The sequence below is a fragment of the Callorhinus ursinus genome, unplaced genomic scaffold (assembly GCF_003265705.2).
Source record: "Callorhinus ursinus isolate GAN/ISIS: 27379988/994484 unplaced genomic scaffold, GSC_fseal_2.0 scaffold4, whole genome shotgun sequence".
Lineage (NCBI taxonomy): Eukaryota > Metazoa > Chordata > Mammalia > Carnivora > Otariidae > Callorhinus > Callorhinus ursinus.
In genome coordinates, this window is record NW_027397066.1 from 122,597,774 (window position 1) to 122,619,305 (window position 21,532).

General features: G+C 37.3%; 1 protein-coding gene across 3 annotated transcripts in view; it reads right to left on the reverse strand.

Annotated features, from left to right (window-relative positions):
• The window catches only part of TTC29 (tetratricopeptide repeat domain 29), a 246,768-nt gene that overhangs the window by 76,003 nt on the left and 149,233 nt on the right, over positions 1-21,532 (reverse strand). For all 3 annotated transcript variants that reach the window (XR_012378039.1, XM_073892328.1, XM_073892327.1), the window contains exon 11: positions 5,717-5,945. Coding sequence is in view for 2 of the 3 variants with exons in the window: in XM_073892328.1 (XP_073748429.1) it covers positions 5,717-5,945 (229 nt within the window). In the remaining variant the exon portion in view is untranslated. The remainder of the gene's footprint in view (positions 1-5,716; positions 5,946-21,532) is intronic.

The window sequence follows — 21,532 nt, forward strand, 5'->3', positions numbered from 1 at the left end:
AATCTTCCAATGTTTAAAAAATCTTAATCGCTCTGAGTAGGTTAAAGCACTTTGAGTCATTCATTATATGGTGTGAATCAGTTTAATCAGATTGATTTCTAGTGTTCATAATCTTTCTCAAGGATCACTGACCTGCGTTGCCTGTTGTCCAATCTCTGCAAACATTTGTTTTATATATATATATATATATATATATAGTTTTTTAACACAGGTGGGTAAATCTTTTCCCTGTTACTCCATCTTGGCCAGAAATAGAGTCACACTTGTTTCTTTGCACCATGAATATTTTTATCCAGATTTTAATTAAATTGTAATCTTTTAAAATGTTTGACGTGGCTTCTACTAAATATAAAGTGTTATTGTAAAAAAGTGCAACACATGGAGAGAATCCCTGAACTAGAATTCTAGAAAACTGGATTATAGTTCTATTTTGTCTTTCAGATTTCTGCATAACTGCATGTTCCTGGACCTGAGGGCATTTGAAAATAAGAAAAAAAATGTGGACCAAGTTATTTCTTTGGTACCACACAGCTCAATAATTTCATGATTCCATAAAACTCAAAAAAGTTCAAGAAGATTTTAACTCATTTTCAGAAGACAGAAAGAGGCTGTACGAGTGGTACCCGACTGAGGAAGGCAGAGACAGATATAAACAGAACTGCACGAAGAAGGGGTAGTAATAAATAGAGGACTAGGCATCTTCTTGAATCAGAGGCCCCAGGAACAGTGGGGAAAAGGTAGGGGTTGAGGAAATGCTGAGGGGAAGCATAACACAGGGTTGAAAACAGGAGGAGGGATTGAAGTCTGCAGATGAAATAGTGCACTAGGTTTAGCAACTTCAACAATGCCCGCCAGGCACAGGTCAAACCGCATATGACAGCAGATAGCTAGAAACTCCTTTATTATAAATTCTAGCAGAAAGATCAAATATTTATATCTGGCATTTTACAGCTGTTTGATATGTTAAAATAGTAATAATAATAAGAACCATAATAAAATTCCCTTTTGTGGAAACAAAGTATTTGGGGGGAAAAACAATAAATAAAATGCTCCTGAAAATCTAGGTTGAACTCTTAAGGACTACAAAATACCATATTTATTTAGAAGATGCTCCTACTGAGGAACCATTGTCAGTTCCAGAGAAATCTTATTAATGATCTGTTTCGAACCTCAGATAGAGAGACTTGAACTGAAATCTTTGCCCAAAGTCACAAAGCTAATTAGGGCTCAATATGGTATTAGAACCCAGGTCACTGGACTTTTGCATAACACCCTCCCTCAGTTACCCAAAATGCCAGTAGGGTGAGCTTTGATTCAGTCAGATTTTTCACCAGAATCTTCTTTTTATGTGTCATGTTTTTGAACACATTATTAGAGACAGAGGTTAGCTCTGTGACAATAAGACGCTATAAAACCTGCTTGCTGGTTTTAACACAGGAGGGCTAACACTGGAGTTAATTTCAGAACTTTCTCCTCATTGTTAGAGTTTTTTAACTGAAGTAGCTGATCAAAGTATAATAGAACATGAGGCTCACTCATGAATGTGGATTTTTCACATTCATTAAAAGGACTGAGGTCATGAATAAAAAATACAAGCAAAGAACAGGGTGGGAAAACGTGGCTCCACATTGAACCGATGACTCGACATTAAACCCACAGAAACCAAGGGTGGAGAGACAAATTCGTGGTCTTGATTGTTTTCTTTTAAGAATATTAAATGATTCGGGATGCCTGAGTGGCTCAGTTGGTTAGGCATCTGCCTTCGGCTCACGTCATAATCCCGGGGTCCTGGGATCGAGCCCCACATTGGGCTCCCTGGTCAGTGGGAAGCCTGCTTCTCCCTCTGCCTCTGCCTGCCACTCCCCCTGCTTGTGCTTGCTCTCTGTCTCTCTCTCTCTGACAAATAAATAAAATCTTTTTTAAAAAAAGAGTATTAAATGATACATAAAACGAGAGTGGTATTTCTGGTACTCAAGGAAACCTTGGCATGTCATTTTGTAGAAAACAGTGTCTTTACTGACGAGCCAGTGTATTTATTCATCTATTTCCATACTCAGGATATGCATCCTATTTCTCTGATATAATTTACATTTGGCTACAATAAGAATGTGCCTTAAAACCATGTTACTGATATTATCAATGAAGTGGTTAACCACGTTGGCACTGAAATGGCTGTAATTACATTTCTAAGTTAACAATTCTCTTACGTTGCACAAGAAAAGCTTTGCTTCTCTGTCACTGTTCCACATCTGGGTCTATAATCTCCATAAGGCAAGATGAATTAGCTTTTCATTCAGAAATAAATAAATTTCATGATTGGAGACATAATAGTTCTAGCAGAAAAAATAAACCCTCTTCTGGAGAAATCAGCAGAAATTCATAGGCCCTTAATCCTTCAAGAGCCAACCAATTTCTGTTGCTTCAGGCTTGAATAATTTTCTTGAACTGCAATAAATTTGAATTCCTCCTAAATTCCTAAATTTGGGAGGAGAATCTACTCTTCATTTACTATTGGAAAGGAAAGGAGGAATATGAAATCATTCCAACCATATCTGAGAGTATTAGAATGGTATGAAAGTTCCTATATGGGGGCGCCTGGGTGGCTCAGTTGGTTAAGCGACTGCCTTTGGCTCAGGTCATGATCCCGGAGTCCTGGGATCAAGTCCCACATCGGGCTCCTGGCTCAGCGGGGAGCCTGCTTCTCCCTCTGACCCTCTCCCCTCTCATGCTGTTTCTCTCTCGCTCTCTCTCTAATAAATAAATAAAATCTTTAAAAAAATTAAAAAAAAAGAAAGTTCCTATATTTGCTGTGTTCCCTCTGAAAGGTACAAAGAGGAAAGATGATTGCTGGTGAATCACTGTTCCATTTTATCTAGAGACCTGAGTGCTCTCACTGCTCTATTCCCTTAGGGGGTCATGTTCCTCTGCTTAAAAGAATATTGCCTGCTCTGTTAGCTAATGATTTGTTTGGAGGATGTGAGTCTCAGAGGTGAAGATAACTGCACAGCTTTTATAATGTAGCTTTCAAATCTTTGATATGCTTTTTTTTGGGGGAATACATGGGACCCCTCAATGGCAAGATTAAAGATTCCTCTTCAGAGAAGAAAGGCAAAATTTGAAAACCTAAAAGCTGCTCAGATTTCCAAGTAATATTTCTGCATTTCTTCATTTTGTCACCATCACACTTGGTGTTGTCCTGCATTCGTGTGATAACCGCATGGTAATCAAAACACAGTTTTGGATCATAGTTGTTTTGTTGTTGTTGGTTTTCCAAGGAGGCATGGAACTATGAATCCTGTTTTAAAAAGTGGTTAGTGCAAACTTACTCATGGCTAGGACGTACATACTCATTTTGAATTCTATTTAATTTGACGAATATTTACTTGGTACCTAGCAGATGTTAGGCATGTGCCTTCTTTTGCAGGAAACACCAAAAATCAGAATCTGTTTTCAAGACACATACTCTCACTGGGCAGATAAGGCAATTACAGAAATAGCCATGATAGGATGTAGAAAATGACCAGTGAAAAGTTCTTGGAGAGAAATGAATGACATTCAATGTGGGAACAGAGAAGAGACAACAGCCAAGTTAAGAGGGGGATCAGGGAGGATTTCAACATTTGAGAAGGACCTTGCAAGACCAGTAAGATTTCCCTGGATGGGACCGGAGTTGGAAGTAAGGTGATATTAGTGTATGTTGTGTGTATCTGGGGTGCTAGGGCGTAGCGAGGGGAAGGGAGGTGGTCAAAAAACATTAAGAAGTTTGTACATAATCTGTAGGCAGTAGGGATCCAGTGAAGGTTTTGAAGGAGAGCAAAGATAGAATAATAAAGAGTTGTAGTTTAAGAAACACTTTGAAACATTTAAAAAGCACATTTTGGTGTGTTTTGAACTAAAATAGGTCCATGTAAACAAGCAAGTATGTTTGATAATGTCCTACAGGTCTTATTTCCAAATAGAACAACTACCACTAAAAATGTTAAACATGCTGGTAGTAGAAGAACTAACTTCTCATTTATATTTGAATCTGAAAGATTATTCTTCTTCACTGTTATAACGACATAGCTCATCCATGTATATATTTCTAATCTCGGTCAAATGAATCAGGAAGGGGGTGTACCTTTATAGCATTTCAGAGAATTTAATCTTCTCCACCATATGAATAGCTGAGTTTTTACTGTCTGAATAATATTTTGAAATGCATTGTTTTGCTTTGCTCCTAAGCCCTTTGGAACACAAAACACCCTCACCAAAAATGAGGAAAAATGTTAAAAGAATAGAAAAATAAATAGCTTTATAGAGTGAAGAAAAACAAAGGAAATTTTTGAAAAACACCAAACAGGATTGCAGCAAATAGAAAAAACTAGCTTCTCTAGTTTTGAGGAGTATTTTTTTTCATGGTGATTAGGGTGATGGTTAGAGCTTATCCAGGTAAATCTGAAAAAGTGAGTAGCCCAACTTATTCTCTATCAAACCTTTTATCAGAAGAAGTAATGTAATAGATAGATGGGTCGTATTTCCTCTGCTTTATCTCCTGGGCAGACAACATGAGGGAGTAAAGGAAGATAACTCAAAACTACAGAACAGGCTCTCAAATATATGACAACACAACATCCTGAAGTGAGCAAAATATTATCTAAGAGTGGTTAGTTAATAGTTACCTGTAAATATTTGTCGGGCACTTGAGCACATTGAAATTCAACAAGCCATCTATTTTTTAAGACTTTATCTTGTACATATATTTGGAATGAGACCTTTACTTATTTCATAACTAGAGGACAGACACTGAGAAGTGGTATTCTACTAATGTAAAAGAAGCAATAAAATTCCTTTGTGCCCAATTTACTGTTATTTACTATTTATTCTATGGAGAAAATAAAAGCCAAAGAGCTTTATTGTTTCCTCTAAATGATCTAAGGGGGAAAAAAAAAAGAGTTCCAAGCAGGAGATGCTTCTTTACATAACAGAATTTTACCCATGATTCCATTTGCGCTATCTCCAAACATCCCTAAAATATTTTGCTTTAAAAAGTTTGATTTACCAACAATTATGCAACCCAAGGGTCTGTCATAGGCAGTATTGTAAAAAATTTTAAAAATCCTATTCTAAAGTTCTTAACTGACGACGGGAGCCTAGTCAAGTTGACACATAAAAGTGACCCTCACATCACCTCTAGTTATTTGTTTTTAATTGACTATTTTGACTAATTATCACAAGAAAAGGTATATAAGAAAAGAAGGGGAGTTAAGAGAAATTAATATTACATTAATATTACATTTTTCTAAATATTCTAACTTGAATTGATCAAGTAGTAGGAAAATTTACTACCATCAGCAAAGTAAGAGTATAATACTAATTAACATCTGTGAACTAGCATCTGTGACTTGTTCTTGTCCATAAGGTACAACACTGAACATTTTTTAAAAAACCCATAAACTTATCTCACATTCCTTACAGCTAGCTGATCAGTGCATGTTGCTGAATATTTAAGGCAACTGAAAAAAAACATGAGGATGGTGATTTGTCAAGTTCAACTAATCATTACCACATTTTATGTTTTCCTTATCATCAAAGATACAATACAACATGAAGGCACATCCAATATTTATGTAGTAAAGAATAAATAAAATTAAAATTACCAATAAAATCAAAATCATTCATGCAGCCATTAAGAATGACACAAAAACTAAAGTGTTTTCAAAAACCAAAGTCTTACCAATAGTTGGATCACATACAATGCTGCCTCTATTCTCCTTCCATGACAGCAGGTAGTCAAGGCTGGTGAGATCTTCAGACTCGATGTAATTATTAACGGTCAGCATTATCTGATGAGCTTTTGCTATTCCATAATGAACTTTCATTTCATCCATTTCACGCAAGTTTGTTAGCTCTGGTGTTGTGTCAAAAGCTTGCTGAAAGTATTGCGAAGCTTTGTTGTAGTATCCCTAAAAATGTAAGAGAAATAATTTTTTCTTAATTTTTGGTTCTATCCTTCCACATATCTGCTCACCTTGGTATGCACCACACTTACCTTTCGATAGTTATAGCATTCATCTTCTAGAAGAAAGATGGCTGGCAGGGTCTCTATTAGAATAAGGTTCTTTTAAAAAGTTGTGATTACTAACCATACAGTATCTTGAAGCTAGGATACTAAAAAAGTTTTATCTACTAAATTGAATTATATGAAACAAGGTATTTTTGGATTAAAAATGGTCAAATGTTAAGCATTTTCAGATAGTTCAACCTCATATATGGTAGCAAAAAGAAGTCTGGGAAAGAGTGATCTAATTCACATTGATTTGGATGTAATTTTCCTACTTGTAGCACTGGATTTACCTAATACAGCATTTTTAACTAGTTGTTGTTTTTAGTCACAGCAAGAGATCATTTTCAGCCAATCTGTTTAATCAGTGGCCACTGAAAATAGATGTATTTATCTGCTGATTTGGTTATCGCTCTTGTTTTCCCCATGTGCTTAGGTCTTTTTTGACTAAGAACATTGGAGGTATTCAAGATTCCTGAGAAATAATGATCCCAATGGCACTAGCACAACTCATTTAAATGTTCATTTCTTCTCTAAGTTCTTTGCAACATTTCATTGCAAAAATTCAAGGTGGTTTTTTGTTTTTTGGGTTTTGTGGGCTTTTTGGGTCATACTCTCCTATCCTCCCACAAGCTATTGTCCACAACAGCTTTCAAAGGGCCAGTACTAAGTACTTCATGTATTATGTCACTAACTTTTGTAAGTCATCCTGTGAGGAAATACTATTCTTATTCTACAAATAATGAAATTGAGCCTCAGGAAAGAAACTATCTTTTGCCACCCTCCAAATTTTCTTAAAATCCTCGTGAAAAAGCTTTCCTCAATGGAGGATATCATTTTCAGGATTGAGCCTATACTTTTAAGGCTCTAGGGAAAAAAGTTTCCTCTCTTCACTGACTTGTAAGTCTCCTTTCCTCTCCCCCTCCCTCCTCTCTCCTCTCCTTCCCCTCTCTCTTGTTCATACACACGAAAACCTGCATGCACACACTTTTGAGAAGAAACCTTTACAAGAGAGAATAGTTTATTATAAGTTTTCAAATTATTTTCTCACGACTAGAAGGAACTAGTAATACAAACACCACTGAAATGGCCTTATACCATATACCAGTACGGGCAAAATGCATACTCAACTCCATGCATCTCTTTATAGTCATGGCATTCAGACAGCAAACTGATTGGATACAAAAGTTGCTAGAAGATGAGGAGGGGAGATATAGGGCTTGTGTGACAGTTATGTTACATACATAAGCAGTATAATACTATGTTATAGGCCTACAAGGAGGGTTTAGTGAACTCTTTACTCAAATTGTTCATTCCAATTAAACTTACGAATTTAAACACAGTCCCTCTATATTTTATCAATAATAATTTTAGTTTGTTGAGGTGAACAATTCTTTCTTTTGTTTCAAAGTGTAAAACACAGAACTTATATGAGAATACGGTTACTTAATTAGAAAAAATAAAATGGTATCAAGGACATTTGTACGATAAGTAAATCATATAATTGAGAAACACTATAAATATTGAAGATGAAAATAAAACTAGTTAATATTTTGGATTATTCTGCTAAACATCAAAGATATAGGACAAAATAAATGAACATATGTGACTAGACCACACATTTCTATTTTTAAAAACAGAGAAGTATAAATATCTGATTAGTGTTCTAATTATACTTCATAGTAGTAGCTATTTATTGTTTTAGATGAAAATCTTAATTAGGAAATTAGGGACCTTAATAAGTGGACATATATTTAAATTTCCAGAATTATTTCATATATTATTATGTTAGAATTAACGTATTCATCAGGCAACAACTAAGTACCAAGCTCCATGCCAGGCAGTGGGGATTCAGCAGTTAACGGAATTTACTGTGCCTAAAATTTATATATTTTTTAACAACTGTTTTCCCCTCTACAATAGGAGCATTATAATTATTCATAATTATTTAATTATAATTACATATAATTATTCTTCCTGCAAATTGAGCCTAGCATTCAATTGTTAGACACAGACACAACTGCCATAAAACTGGTATTAACCTAAATTTCTCTGGTTTAAAACACTATTAAGGAAATACATTAATTCTTCTCAGATGCAAACATTTTTATACATACCATTTTGGAATGAGATTTCATTAACGTGTATTGCATTTCTATATTCTAAATTCTTAAAGAATTTAATATCTAAATCTAATCTCTTCTCCAAAGTTTCTGTCCAGTGTTCTACAGTTCAATTCTGTTATCAGTTAATCCCTATCCTATTATAAAATGCAGAAGATTCTAGGAATTAATCTTGACAATCTTAAATACGAATTTGAGAATATATGAGTGAATTAATCACTTCATGAATTCATCTTATTGGAAAAGAGAACTTTGCTTAGTGTTATAAATATCACTGGTAAGCATTTAGGAGACAATTTCAGGACAGGATCTTGATGACATCGTAGACCTTAAAACAGAGCTTGCATTATTACACTATAATTTAGAATTTTCAGGCATTTTCCTGATTCTTAGCAGATCCTTCTAAGTGTGTCTAAAACGTCACTCTATCCAATGAGCAAGCTCAAAAATAAATGAACATATTCCTAGCACTAAGGAAAAACAATTTTTTACACATTTTCTTTACTATTTTAGTCTGGAACTATCATTGTTTTATTTTTTTTTAATTTGTAATTTAAAAAAAATTTTTAATTATTTATTTGAGAGAGAGAAAATTGAGAATGAGCAGGGGAAAGGAACAGAGGGAGAGGGAGAAGCAGACTCCCCACTGAGCAGGGAGCCTGACACAGTGCTGGATCCCAGGACCCTGAGATCATGACCTGAGCCAAAGGCTGACGCTTAATTGACTGAGCCACCCAGGCACCACTATCATTGTGTTAACTATGTGATTATTATCTGATCTTATTGGGGAATAAGAAATCTCATAAAGGGTTTATATCTAGTTATTTCCCCTAAAGAATTCTGACTACTTTATATTAATTATATATTTTTATCAAAAGATAACATCAGGAGGGTGAGATGGGTGGCCCATCTTCTATGATTATATGGTAAAAGGTAAACTAATTAGAATAAATGATATTTTAAAGATGTGCTATCTTTAATTATAACAACACTGTAATAACTAGAGAAAACAGTTAATTCTAATATTTTTCCAAATACAGTCTTATAACTGTGGTCTTATAATAATATTTCTTAGAAATGATTGTAAAGAATACAATTAGAACACATTGCCTGAATAGTATGAAGCCAGAAAAGAGAGGATGAGGGCAGTTTGTAGAGGCCCTGAAAGGTAGACTGACAAGTACCAGGAATATTAGATTTGCTTTTAAAGGTTCATAACAAGTTTTCAAAATCATTGTACAAAAGTGAAATAGAAGTTTGGAATTTCTTTTTTTAAAATTTTTCTCCATAGCATTTTTTTTCATCATATGATTTGTTTACTTATTTATTTTTTTAAATATTATATTAATCACCATACATTACATCATTAGTTTTTGATGTAGTGTTCCATGATTCATTGTTTGCGTATAACACCCAGTGCTCCATGCAGTACGTGCCCTCTTTAATACCCATCACCAGGCTAACCCATCCCTACACACCCGTCCCCTCTAGAGCCCTGTTTGTTTCACAGAGTCCATAGACTCTCATGGTTCGTCTTCCCCTCCGATTTCCCCCTCTTCATTCTTCCCCTGCTGCTATCTTCTTCTCCTTCTTTTTTTTTTTTTTAACATATAATGTATTATTTGTTTCAGAGGTACAGGTTTGTGATTCATCAGTCTTACACAATTCAGAGCGCTCACCATAGCACATACCCTCCCCAATGTCTATCCCCCAGCCAACCCATCCCTCCCACCCCCCAACACTCCAGCAACCCTCAGTTTGTTTCCTGAGATTAAGAATTCCTCATATCAGTGAGGTCATATGATACATGTCTTTCTCTGATTGACTAATTTCGCTCAGCATAATACCCTCCAGTTCCATGCACGTCATTGCAAATGGCAAGATTTCATTCCTTTTGATGGCTACATAATATTCCATTGTGTGTGTGTGTGTGTGTGTGTGTGTGTGTGTGTGTGTGTGTGTGTGTGTGTAGCACATCTTCTTTATCCATTCATCTGTCGATGGACATCTTGGATCTTTCCATAGTTTGGCTATTATGGACTTTGCTGCTATAAACATCGGGGTGCACGTACCCCTTCGGATACTGACATTTGTACCTTTGGGATAAATACCCAGTAGTGCAATTGCTGGATCGTAGGGTAGCTCTATTTTCAACTGTTTGAGGAACCTCCATACTGTTTTCCAGAGTGGCTGCACCAGCTTGCATTCCCACCAAAAGTGTAGGAGAGTTCCCCTTTCTCCACATCCCTGCCAACATCTGTCATTTCCTGACTTGTTACTTTTAGCCATTCTGACTGGTGTGAGGTGGTATCTCATTGAGGTTTTGATTTGGATTTCCCTGATGCCGAGGTGATGTTGAGCACTTTTTCATGTGTCTGTTGGCCATTTGGATGTCTTCTTTGGAAAAATGTCTGTTCATATCTTCTGCCCATTTCTTGACTGGATTATTTGTTCTTTGGGTATTGAGTTTGATAAGTTCTTTATAGATTTTGGATACTAGCCCTTTATCTGATAAGTCATTTGCAAATATCTTCTCCCATTCTGTCGGTTGTCTTTTGGTTTTGTTGACTGTTTCTTTTGCCGTGCAAAAGCTTTTTATCTTGATAAAGTCTCCATAGTTCATTTTTGCCCTTGTTTCCCTTGCCTTTAGCGATGTTTCTAGGAAAAAGTTCCTGTGGCTGAGGTCAAAGAAGTTGCCGCCTGTGTTCTCCTTTAGGATGTTGATGGACTCCTGTCTCACATTTAGGTCTTTCAACCATTTGGAGTCTATTTTTGTGTATGGTGTAAGGAAATGGTCCAGTTTCATTCTTCTGCATGTGGCTGTCCAATTTTTCCAACACCATTTGTTGAAGAGACTGTCTTTTTTCCACTGGACATTCTTTCCTGCTTTGTCGAAGATTAGCTGACCAGAGAGTTGAGGGTCCATTTCTGGGCTCTCTATTCTGTTCCATTGATCTATGTGTCTGTTTTTGTGCCAGTACCATACTGTCTTGATGATGACAGCTTTGTAATAGAGCTTGAAGTCTGGAATTGGGATGCCACCGGCTTTGCTTTTCTTTTTCAATATTCCTCTGGCTATTCAGGGTCTTTTCTGGTTCCATACAAATTTTAGGATTATTGTTCCATTTCTTTGAAAAAAGTAGATGGTATTTTGATAGTGATTGCATTAAATGTGTAGATTGCTCTGGGTAGCATAGATATTTTCACAATATTTGTTCTTCCAATCCATGAGCATGGAACGTTTTTCCATTTCTTTGTGTCTTCCTCAATTTCTCTCATGAGTATTTTATAGTTTTCTGGGTATAGATTCTTTGCTACTTTGGTTAGATTTATTCCTAGGTATCTTATGGTTTTGGGTGCAATTGTAAATGGGATTGACTCCTTAATTTCTCTTTCTTCTATCTTGTTGTTGGTGTATAGGCATATCACTGATTTCTGTGCATTGATTTAATGTCCTGCCACTTTACTGAATTCCAGTATGAGTTCTAGCAATTTTGGGGTGAAGTCTTTTGGGATTTCTACATAAAGTATCATATCATCTGCAAAGAGTGAGAGTTTGACTTCTTCTTTGCCAAATTGGATTGCTTTTATTTCTTTTTGTTGTCTGATTGCTGTGGCTACGACTTCTAATACTATGTTGATGAACAGTGGTGATAGTGGACATCCCTGCTGTGTTCCTGACCTTAGTGGGAAAGCTCTCAGTTTTTCCCCATTGAGAATGATATTTGCTGTGGGTTTTTCATAGATGGCTTTTATGATATTGAGGTATGTAGCCTCTATCCCTATACTCTGAAGAGTTTTGATCAAGAAAGGATGCTATACTCTGTCAAATGCTTTTTCTGCATCTATTATGAGGATCCTATGGTTCTTGTTCTTTCTTTTATTAATGTATTGTATCACAATGATTGATTTGCGGATGTTGAGCCAACTTTGCAGCCCAGGGATAAATCCCACTTGGTCGTGGTGAATAATCCTTTTAATGTACTGTTGGATCCTATTGGCTAGTATTTTGGTGAGAATTTTTGCATCCATGTTCATCAAGGATATTGGTCTGTAATTCTCCTTTTTGATGGGGTCTTTGTCTGGTTTTGGGATCAAGGTAATGCTGGCCTCATCAAATGCATTTGGAAGTTTTCCTTCCATTTCTATTTTTTAGAACAGTTTCAGAAGAATAGGTATTCATTCTTCTTTAAATGTTTGGTAGAATTCCCCTGGGAAGCCATCTGGCCCTGGGCTTTTGTTTGTTGGGAGATTTTTGATGACTGCTTCAATTTCCTTAGTGGTTATAGGTCTGCTCAGGTTTTCTATTTCTTCCTGGTTCAGTTTTGGTAGTTGATACATCTCTAGGAATGCATCCATTTCTTCCAGATTATCTAATTTGCTGGCATAGAGTTGCTCATAGTATGTTCTTATAATTATTTGTATTTCTTTGGTGTTGGTTGTGATCTCTCCTCTTTCATTCATGATTTTATTTATTGGGTCATTTCTCTTTTCTTTTGAATCAGTCTGGCCAGGGGTTTATCAATCTTGTTAATTCTTTCAAAGAACCAGCTCCTAGTTTCGTTGATCTGTTCTACTGTTCTTTTGGTTTCTAGTTCATTGATTTCTGCTCTGATCTTTATTATTTCTCTTCTCCTGCTGGGTTTAGGCTTTGTTTGCTGTTCTTCCTCCAGCTCCTTTAGGTGTAGGGTTAGGTTGTGTATTTGAGACCTTCTTGTTTCTTGAGAAAGGCTTGTATTGCTATAGACTTTCCTCTCAGGACTGCCTTAGCTGTATCCCAAAGATTTTGCACAGTTGTGTTTTCATTTTCATTGGTTTCCATGAATTTTTTTAATTCTTCTTTAATTTCCTGGTTGACCCATTCATTCTTTAGTAGGATGCTCTTTAGCCTTCATGTATTTGAGTTCTTTCCGACTGTCCTCTTGTGATTGAGTTCTAGGTTCAAAGCATTGTGGTCTGAAAATATGCAGGGAATGATACCAATCTTTTGGTCCCGGTTGAGACCTGATTTGTGACCTAGGATGTGATCAATTCTGGAGAATGTTCCATGGGTACTAGAGAAGAATGTGTATTCCATTGCTTTGGGATGGAATGTTCTGAATATGTCTGTGAAGTCCATTTGGTCCAGTGTGTCACTTAAAGTCTTTATTTCCTTGTTGATCTTCTGCTTAGATGATCTGTCCATTTCAGTCAGGGGGGTGTTAAAGTCCCCCACTATTATTGTATTGTTGTTGATGTGTTTCTTTGCTTTTGTTATTAATTGCCTTATATAATTGGCTGCTTCCATGTTAGGGGCATAGATATTTACAATTGTTAGATATTCTTATTGGATAGACACTTTACGTATGATATAGTGCCCTTCCTCATTCTTATTAGTCTTTGGTTTAAAATCTTATTTGTCTGATATAAGGATTGTCACCCCAGCTTTCTTCTGGTGTCCATTAGCATGGTAAATGGTTTTCCACCCCCTCACTTTCAATCTGGGGGTGTCTTTGGGTCTAAAATGAGTCTCTGGCAGACAGCATAATGATGGGTCTTGTTTTTTTTTTTTTTTTTATCCAATCTGATAGCCTGTGTCTTTTGATTGGGGCATTTAGCCCATTTACATTCAGGGTAATTATGAAAGATATTAATTTAGTGCCACTGTATTGCCTGTAAGGTGACTGTTACTGTTTATTCTCTGTGTTCCTTTCTGGTCTCTGTTACTTTTAGGCTTTCTCTTTGCTTAGAGGACCCCTTTCAATATTTCTTGGAGGGCTGGTTTCGTGTTTGCAAATGCCTTTAGTTTTTGTTTGTCCTGGAAGCTTTTTATCTCTCCTATTTTCAATGACAGCCTAGCTGGATATAGTATTCTTGGCTGCATATTTTTCTCATTTCGTGCTCTGAATATATCATGCCAGTCCTTTCTGGCCTGCCAGGTCTCTGTGGATAGGTCTGTTGCCAATCTAATGTTTCTACCATTGTAGGTTACAGATCTCTTCTCCTGAGCTGCTTGCAGGATTTTCTCTTTGTCTCTGAGACTTCTAAGTTTTACTATTAGATGTCGGGGTGTTGACCTATTTTTATTGATTTTGAGGGGGGTTCTCTGTGCCTCCTGGATTTTGATACCTGTTTCCTTCCCCAAATTAGGGAAGTTCTCTGCTATAATTTGCTCCAATATACCTTCTGCCCCTCTTTCTCTTTCTTCTTCTGGGATCCCAATTATTCTAATATTTTTTTGTCTTATGACAAAATTGTCATTTGTCTATGACAAATTTGTCTATGACAAAATCATAATCTTATGATTATAGTATCACTTATCTCTTGAATTCTGCCCTCTTGTTCTAGTAGTTGTTTATCTGTCTTTTTCTCACCTTCTTTATTTTCCATCATTTGGTCTTCTATATCACTAATTCTCTCTTCTGCCTCATTTATCCTAGCAGCTAGAGCCCCCATTTTTTTATTGCACCTCATTAATAACCTTTTTGATTTTGACTTGGTTAGATTTTAGTTTCTTTATTTCTCCAGAAAGGGTTTCTCTAATATCTTCCGTGCTTTTTTCAGGCCCAGCTAGTATCTTCAAAATCGTCATTCTGAACTCTAGTTCCGACATCTTACTAATGTCCGTGTTGATTAGGTCGCTGGCAGTTGCTAATGCCTTTTGTTCTTTTTTGTGAGGTGATTTTTTCCATCTTGTCATTTTGTCCAGAGGAGAATAGATGAATGAGAAAACAAAATGCTAACAGGGTAACAACGACCCCAGAGAAATATACACTAAACAAGTTAGAAGAGACCTTCCAGAAAGTGGTTGCTTTTCTGTTCAGAGAGTTGCTGCTATTCTTTTCTTCGATCTCCTGTTGAGTTCATAGGGGTTCAGAATGGTTTGATCCCTATCTAGCTGAATTCCTGGGACCAGACGAAATTTAGGTCTCCTACTCCTCCGCCATTTTGCTCCTCCTCTGGACCACATTTTCTTTATCCACTCATCTGTTGAAGGGCATCTTGGCTCTTTCTACAGTTTGGCTATTGCGGACAATCCTGCTATAAACATTGAGGTGCATATGGCCCTTCTTTTCACTACATCTGTGTCTTTGGGGTCAATACCCAGTAGTGAAATTGCTGGGTCATAGGGTAGCTCTATTTTTAAATTTTTGAGGCACCTCCACAATGTTTTCCAAGGTGGCTTATGAACTTGCATTCCCAGCAACAGTATAAGTGGGTTCCCCTTTCTCCACAACCTCTCCAACATTTGTTGTTTCTTGCCTTGTCAATTTTTGCCATTCTAACTGGTGTAAGGTGGTATCTCAATGTGGTTTTGATTTGAATTCCCTGATGGTTAATGATGAACACTTTTTCATGTGTCTGTTAGCCATTTGTATGTCTTCTTTTGAGAAGTGTCTGTTCATGTCTTCTGCCCATTTTCTGACTTGATTATTTGTTTTTTGGGTGTTGAGTTTGAGAAGTTCTGCATAGATCTTGGAAATCAGCGCTTTGTCTGTAGTTCATTTGCAAATATCTTCTCCCATTCTGTGGGTTGCTTCTTTGTTTTGTTGAGTGTTTCCTTTGCTGTGCAGAAGCATTTTATCTTGATGAAGTCCCAAAAGTTCATTTTCACTTTTGTTTCACTTGCTTTTGGAGATGTATCTTGAAAGAAGTTGCTGTGGCCAATGTCAAAGAGGTTACTGCCTATGTCCTCCTCTAGGATTTTGATGGATTCCTGTCTCACACTGAGGTCTTTCATCCCTTTTGAGTTTATCTTTGTGTATGGTGTTAGAGAATGGTCGAGTTTCACTCTTCTGTATATAGCTGCCCAATTTTCCCAGCACCGTTTATTGAAGACTGTCTTTTTTCCATTGCATATTTTTTTTCCTGCTTTGTTGAATATTATTTGACCATAGAGTTGAGGGTCCATATCTGGGCTCTCTATTCTGTTCCATTGGTCTATATGTCTGTTTTTGTGCCAGTACCATGCTGTCTTTTTGATCACAGTTTTGTAATGTAGCTTGGAATCACGCAACGTGATGACCCCAGCTTTCTCTTTTTAAACATTTCCTTGGTGATTTGGGGTCTTTTCTGATTCCATACAAATTTTAGGATTGATTGTTCCAGCACTTTGAAAAATGTCATTGGAATTTTGATTGGGTTGGCATTGAAGGTATAGATTGCTCTGGGGAGCATAGACATTTTAACAATGTTTATTCTTCTGATCCATGAGCATGGAATGTCTTTCCATCTTTTTGTGTTTTCTTCAATTTCTTTCATGAGTCTTCTGTGTAGTTCCTAGAGTATAGATCCTTTGCCTCTTTAGTTAGGTTTATTCTGAGGTATCTTATGTTTTTGGTGCTATTGTAAATGGAATTGTTTCTCTACTTTTTCTTTCTACAGTTGCATTGTTAGTGTATAAGAAAGTAACTGATTTCTGTGCATCTATTTTGTATCCTGCCTCATTACTGAATTGCTGTATGAGTTCTAGTAATTTGGGGGTGGAGTCTTTTGGATTTTCCACATAAAGTATCATGTCATCTGTGAAGACAGAGAATTTGACTTCATCTTTGCCAATTTGAATACCTTTTATTTCTTTTTGTTGTCTGATTGCTGTTGCTAGGACTTCCAGTACTATGTTGAACAATAGTGGTGAGAGTGGGCATCCTTGTCATGTTCCTGATCTTAAGGGAAAGGCTCTCAGCTTTTCCCCATTGAGGATGATGTTCGCTGTGGGTTTTTTAATAGATGGATTTTATGAACTTGAGGAATGTTCCCTCTATCCATAAACTCTGAAGAATTTTAATCAGGAAAGGATGCTGTATTTGGCAAATGCTTTTTCTGCAACAATTGAGAGGACCATATGGTTATTCTCACTCCTCTTATTAATGTGTTCTATCACATTGATTGATTTGCAAATGTTGAACCACCCTTACATCCCAGGGATAAATCCCACTTGGTCATGATGGATGATCCTTTTAATGTATTGTTGGATCCTATTACCTAGGATTTTGTTGAGACTTTTGGAATCCATATTCATCAGGGATATCAGTCTGAAATTCTCCTTTTTGATGGGGTCTTTGCCTGGTTTGGGGATTAAGGTAATGCTGGCCTCATAGAATGAGTCTGGAAGCTTTCCTCTGTTTCTATTTTTGAAACAGCTTCAGGAGAATAGGTATTATTTCTTCTTTGAATATTTGGTAGAATTCCCCAGGGACTCCATCAGGCCCTGGACTCTTGTTTTTGGGGAGGTTTTTGATCACTGCTTCAATCTTGTTAGTGGTTATTGGTTTACTCAGGTTGTCAATTTCTTCCTGTTTCAGTCTTGGTAGTTTATAGGTTTCCAGGAAGGCATCCATTTCTTCCAGGTTGCTTAATTTTTTGGCATATAACTGTTGATAATAATTTCTAATAATTGTTTCTATTTCCTTGGTGTTAGTCGTGATCTCTCCCCTTTCATTCATAATTTTATTAATTTTGGTCCTTCCTCTTTTCTTTTGGATAAGTCTGGCCAGTGGTTTATCGATCTTATTAATTCATTCAAAAAATCAGCTTCTAGTTTCGTTGATCTGATCTACTGTGTTTCTGGTTTGTAATTCATTGATCTCTGCTCTAATCTTAGTTATTTCTCTTCTAATGTGTGGCTTAGGCATTGTTTGTTGCTTTTTCTCCAGTTCGTTAAGGTGTAAAGTTAGTTGGTGAATTCGGGATTTTTCTATTTTTTTGAGTGAGGCTTGAATGGCTATGTATTTCCCCCTTAGGACCACCTTTGCAGTATTCCATAGGTTTTGGACCGATGTGTTTTTGTTCTCATTGGTTTCCATGAATTGTTTAAGTTCTTTGATTTCCTGGTTGACCCAAACATTCTTGAGCAGAGTGGTCTTTAGTTTCCAAGTGTTTGAATTTCTTCCAAATTTTTTCTTTCAGTTGAGTTCCAGTTTTAAAGCATTATGGTCTGAGAATATGCAGGGAATAATCTCAATCTTTTGGTATCAGTTGAGACCTGATTTGTGACCCAGTATGTGGTCTATTCTGGAGGAAGTTTCATGTGCACTCGAGAAGAATGAGTATTCTGTTGTTTTAGGGTGGAATGTTCTGTATATATCTATGAGGTCCATCTGGTCCAGTGTGTCATTCAAAGCTCTTGTTTCTTTGTTGATTTTCTGCTTAGATGATCTGTCTATTGCTGAGAGTGGAGTATTAAAGTCTCCTACAGTTAACATATTATTATCAATATGACTCTTTATTTTGGTTAACCGTTGGTTTATGTAGTTGGCTGCTCCCATGTTGGGGGCATAGATATTTACAATTGTTAGACCTTCTTGTTGGATAGACCCTTTGAGAATGATATAGTGTCCTTCTCTGTCTCTAACTACAGTCTTTAGCTTAAAATCTAATTTGTCTGATAGAAGAATTGTTACCCCAGCTTTCTTTTGAGGTCTGTTGGCATGGAAGATAGATCTCCATCCCTTCAGCTTTCAGTCTGGATGTATCTTTAGGTTCAAAATGAGTCTCTTGTAGACAGCATATGGATGGGTTCCGCCTTTTTATCCAATCTGCAACCCTGTGCCATTTTATGGGAGCATTTGGTCATTCACGTTGAGAGTGATTATTGAAAGATATGAATTTATTGTCATCATGTTGCCTGTGAAGTCCTTGTTTCTATAGATTGTCTCTGTAAATTTCTGTTCTATATTACTCTTGGGGTCTTTCTTCTTTTATAGAAACCCCCCTTAATATCTCTCGCAGGGTTGGCTTAGTGGTCACATATTCTTTCAGTTTCTGCCAGTCTTGGAAGCTCTGCCTCTCTCCATCCATTCTAAATGACAGCCTTGCCAGATAAAGTATTCTTGTCTGCATGTTCTTCCCAGTTAGTACCCTAATTACGTCTTGCTAGCCCTTTCTGGCTTGCCAGGTCTCTGTGGATAGGTCTGATGTTATTCTGATGTTCCTCTCTCTGTATGTAAGGAATCTCTTCCCCCTTACTGCCCTTAAGATAGTTTCCTTGGTTCTAAGATTTGCAAGTTTTACTATTACATGCCGGGGCATTGGTGTGTTTTCCTTGATCTTGGGAGGGGTCCTCTCTGCCTCTAGGACACGAATGTTTGTTTCATTCCCCAGATTAGGGAAATTCTCAGCTATGATTTGCTCAAATATATCTTCTAGTCCTCTCCCTCTCTCTCCACCTGCTCAGGGATCCCAATAATTCTGACTTTGGAACATTTCATGGCGCCACTTATCTCTCTAATTCTGTTTTCATGGATTTTAAGCTGTTTCTCGCAGGCCTCCTTTTTTTCCTTCTTTTCTATCAGTTTGTCTTCTAGATCACTAATTTGTTAGTCTTCCTCGTTTACCCTAGCTGTTAGAATATCTAGATTACATTGGATCTCATTGATAGCATTTTTAAGTTCTGCCAGTTCAGCTTTCACTTCTGCCCTTAGAGACTCTATGTTGCCATTAATCGATTTCTCCATTCTAGCTATCGTCTTCATAACTGTTACTCTGAAGTCCATTTCCAACATCTTGGTTATATTTGTATCCATTTGTAAATCTGTGGCAGAAGTCACAGTCTCTGAGTCTTTCCTATTTTGGGGGTTCCTCCTCCTAGTCATTCTGTTGAGGGGTGGTTGAGGGAATGTACAGAGTCCAAATTATTGACCACAACCCAAGCAAGATACACCTGTTTTACAGGGACTTTAGGGTTGTTGGCTTCTTGTTCTCCCAACCTGTCTTCTGGGGGTGGGCCCTGCCATGCTATTACTAAGGCAACCCTGTTTGGGCAGAGTGGCCCTGCTCCCTGTGGGAGGGGATGGGCTCAGCAAAAACTGGTTTTGGGGGGCTTTTGTTCTCTGGTGGCTTTCCCTGGTGGCTTTCCATGTCTCTTCCAAGAGTCAGAGCAGAAGAAACTGTTTCCAACCCTCTGCCTCAGAACAGAGAGATTGCAGTCTGTTCTTCGGTGAGTTCTCCAGGCCACACTATCTCCATTTCTGTCTGTGCTGCTAAAAACTGCAGCATCCTGAGTTGTGTGCCCCTCAGCAGCACTCCCAGCCCTTAGTTCCAGGTCTAGGGATGTCTCTGTCCTTTGTGCTTCTAAAACTGCCAGCTGCCCCCAGTTTGCATGCACAGCCCCACTGCTCCAGGTTTCAGTCCAGGGGGCTGCCCTAAAATCCTTTCCCTGCCGCTACTGGTCTGCGAGTCTGTGCCCTGTCCCCAGAGCAAGAGGCTTTCGCCAACTGGCGGTGCAGGATCCCCAGGGCTCCCTCCCCCTTCCATTTATCTTCTGATGTCTGCCCGCAGAATCATGGCTCCCTGCTTCATACCTCAAAACCAACCGCCTGTGATATTCTGTTTGTAGAGATCCAGATATATCTTCTTACATCTCAGGCTGATTTCGTGGGTATTCAGAGTGGTCTGGTAGATATCCAGTTTAATTTAGGAGACCGATTGGAATAGGGTCCCCTATTCCTCCACCATCTTTTCTGTGCAGTAGATTTTAAATGAGTTTCTATGACATTGGATGTATAGGTTGGTAAAGGAAATGCTTATAATTCCACTGATTCAGTGTCTTCATTTCTAAATAAGGGTAGCTTAATAATTCTTTCCACAGAAGCATCTCTTTCTGAAATTGGTGCAGCCTCCTTGCATCCAGCTGAGCAGTGAACCCAGAGATGATGGGCCAAGACTGCGGGAGCCCTTGGGGTCCCCAAACCAACCCCCAAATGCCGTTATATGCTTTCAATTCACACTCTTGGTCATGATTTAACAATTCAGTCAGCCTGAGAAGTAATCAATAGATTTTTTACTTGAGAAAGTGTCCACAAAGAATCACAGTAATGCACAAAAATTGAATAGAACATTAACAATTTTAGTAATAAATCAAGTTTTGTTTTGAAGCCTGTGATGTCATAAAATTGTTACAGTATTCTATATTTAAGGGGCACCTGGGTGGCTCAGTCGGTTAAGCATCCAGCTCTTGATTTCAGATCAGGTCATGATCTCAGCTTGTGAAATCGAGCCCTGCATCAGGATCTGCACTGAACATGGAGCCTACTTGAGATTCTCTCTCTCCCTCTCCTTCTGCCCCTCCCCCTGTCATGCTCTCTCTCTCAAAAAAAAAAAATATTAAAAAATACTAACTATTTATCAGTAACCTTTTAATTCCATTAAAATATAAAGAATCACTAAGATACATGAATCAACTTGTGTATTTGAAGGCATATATATTTGTAGATAGCATGAATACCTGGAATCCTCCAAATTTTATATTCAAATTGGGACAAAATGGTAAAAAAATAACTTTTGGTAATTGACATTGCCTTTGGATAGTATTCATGTCTCTAGCTTTAGACTCTTCTTTAAGAATTAATAACCAGAGAATAAAATACAGACTGATGAGATACAACTC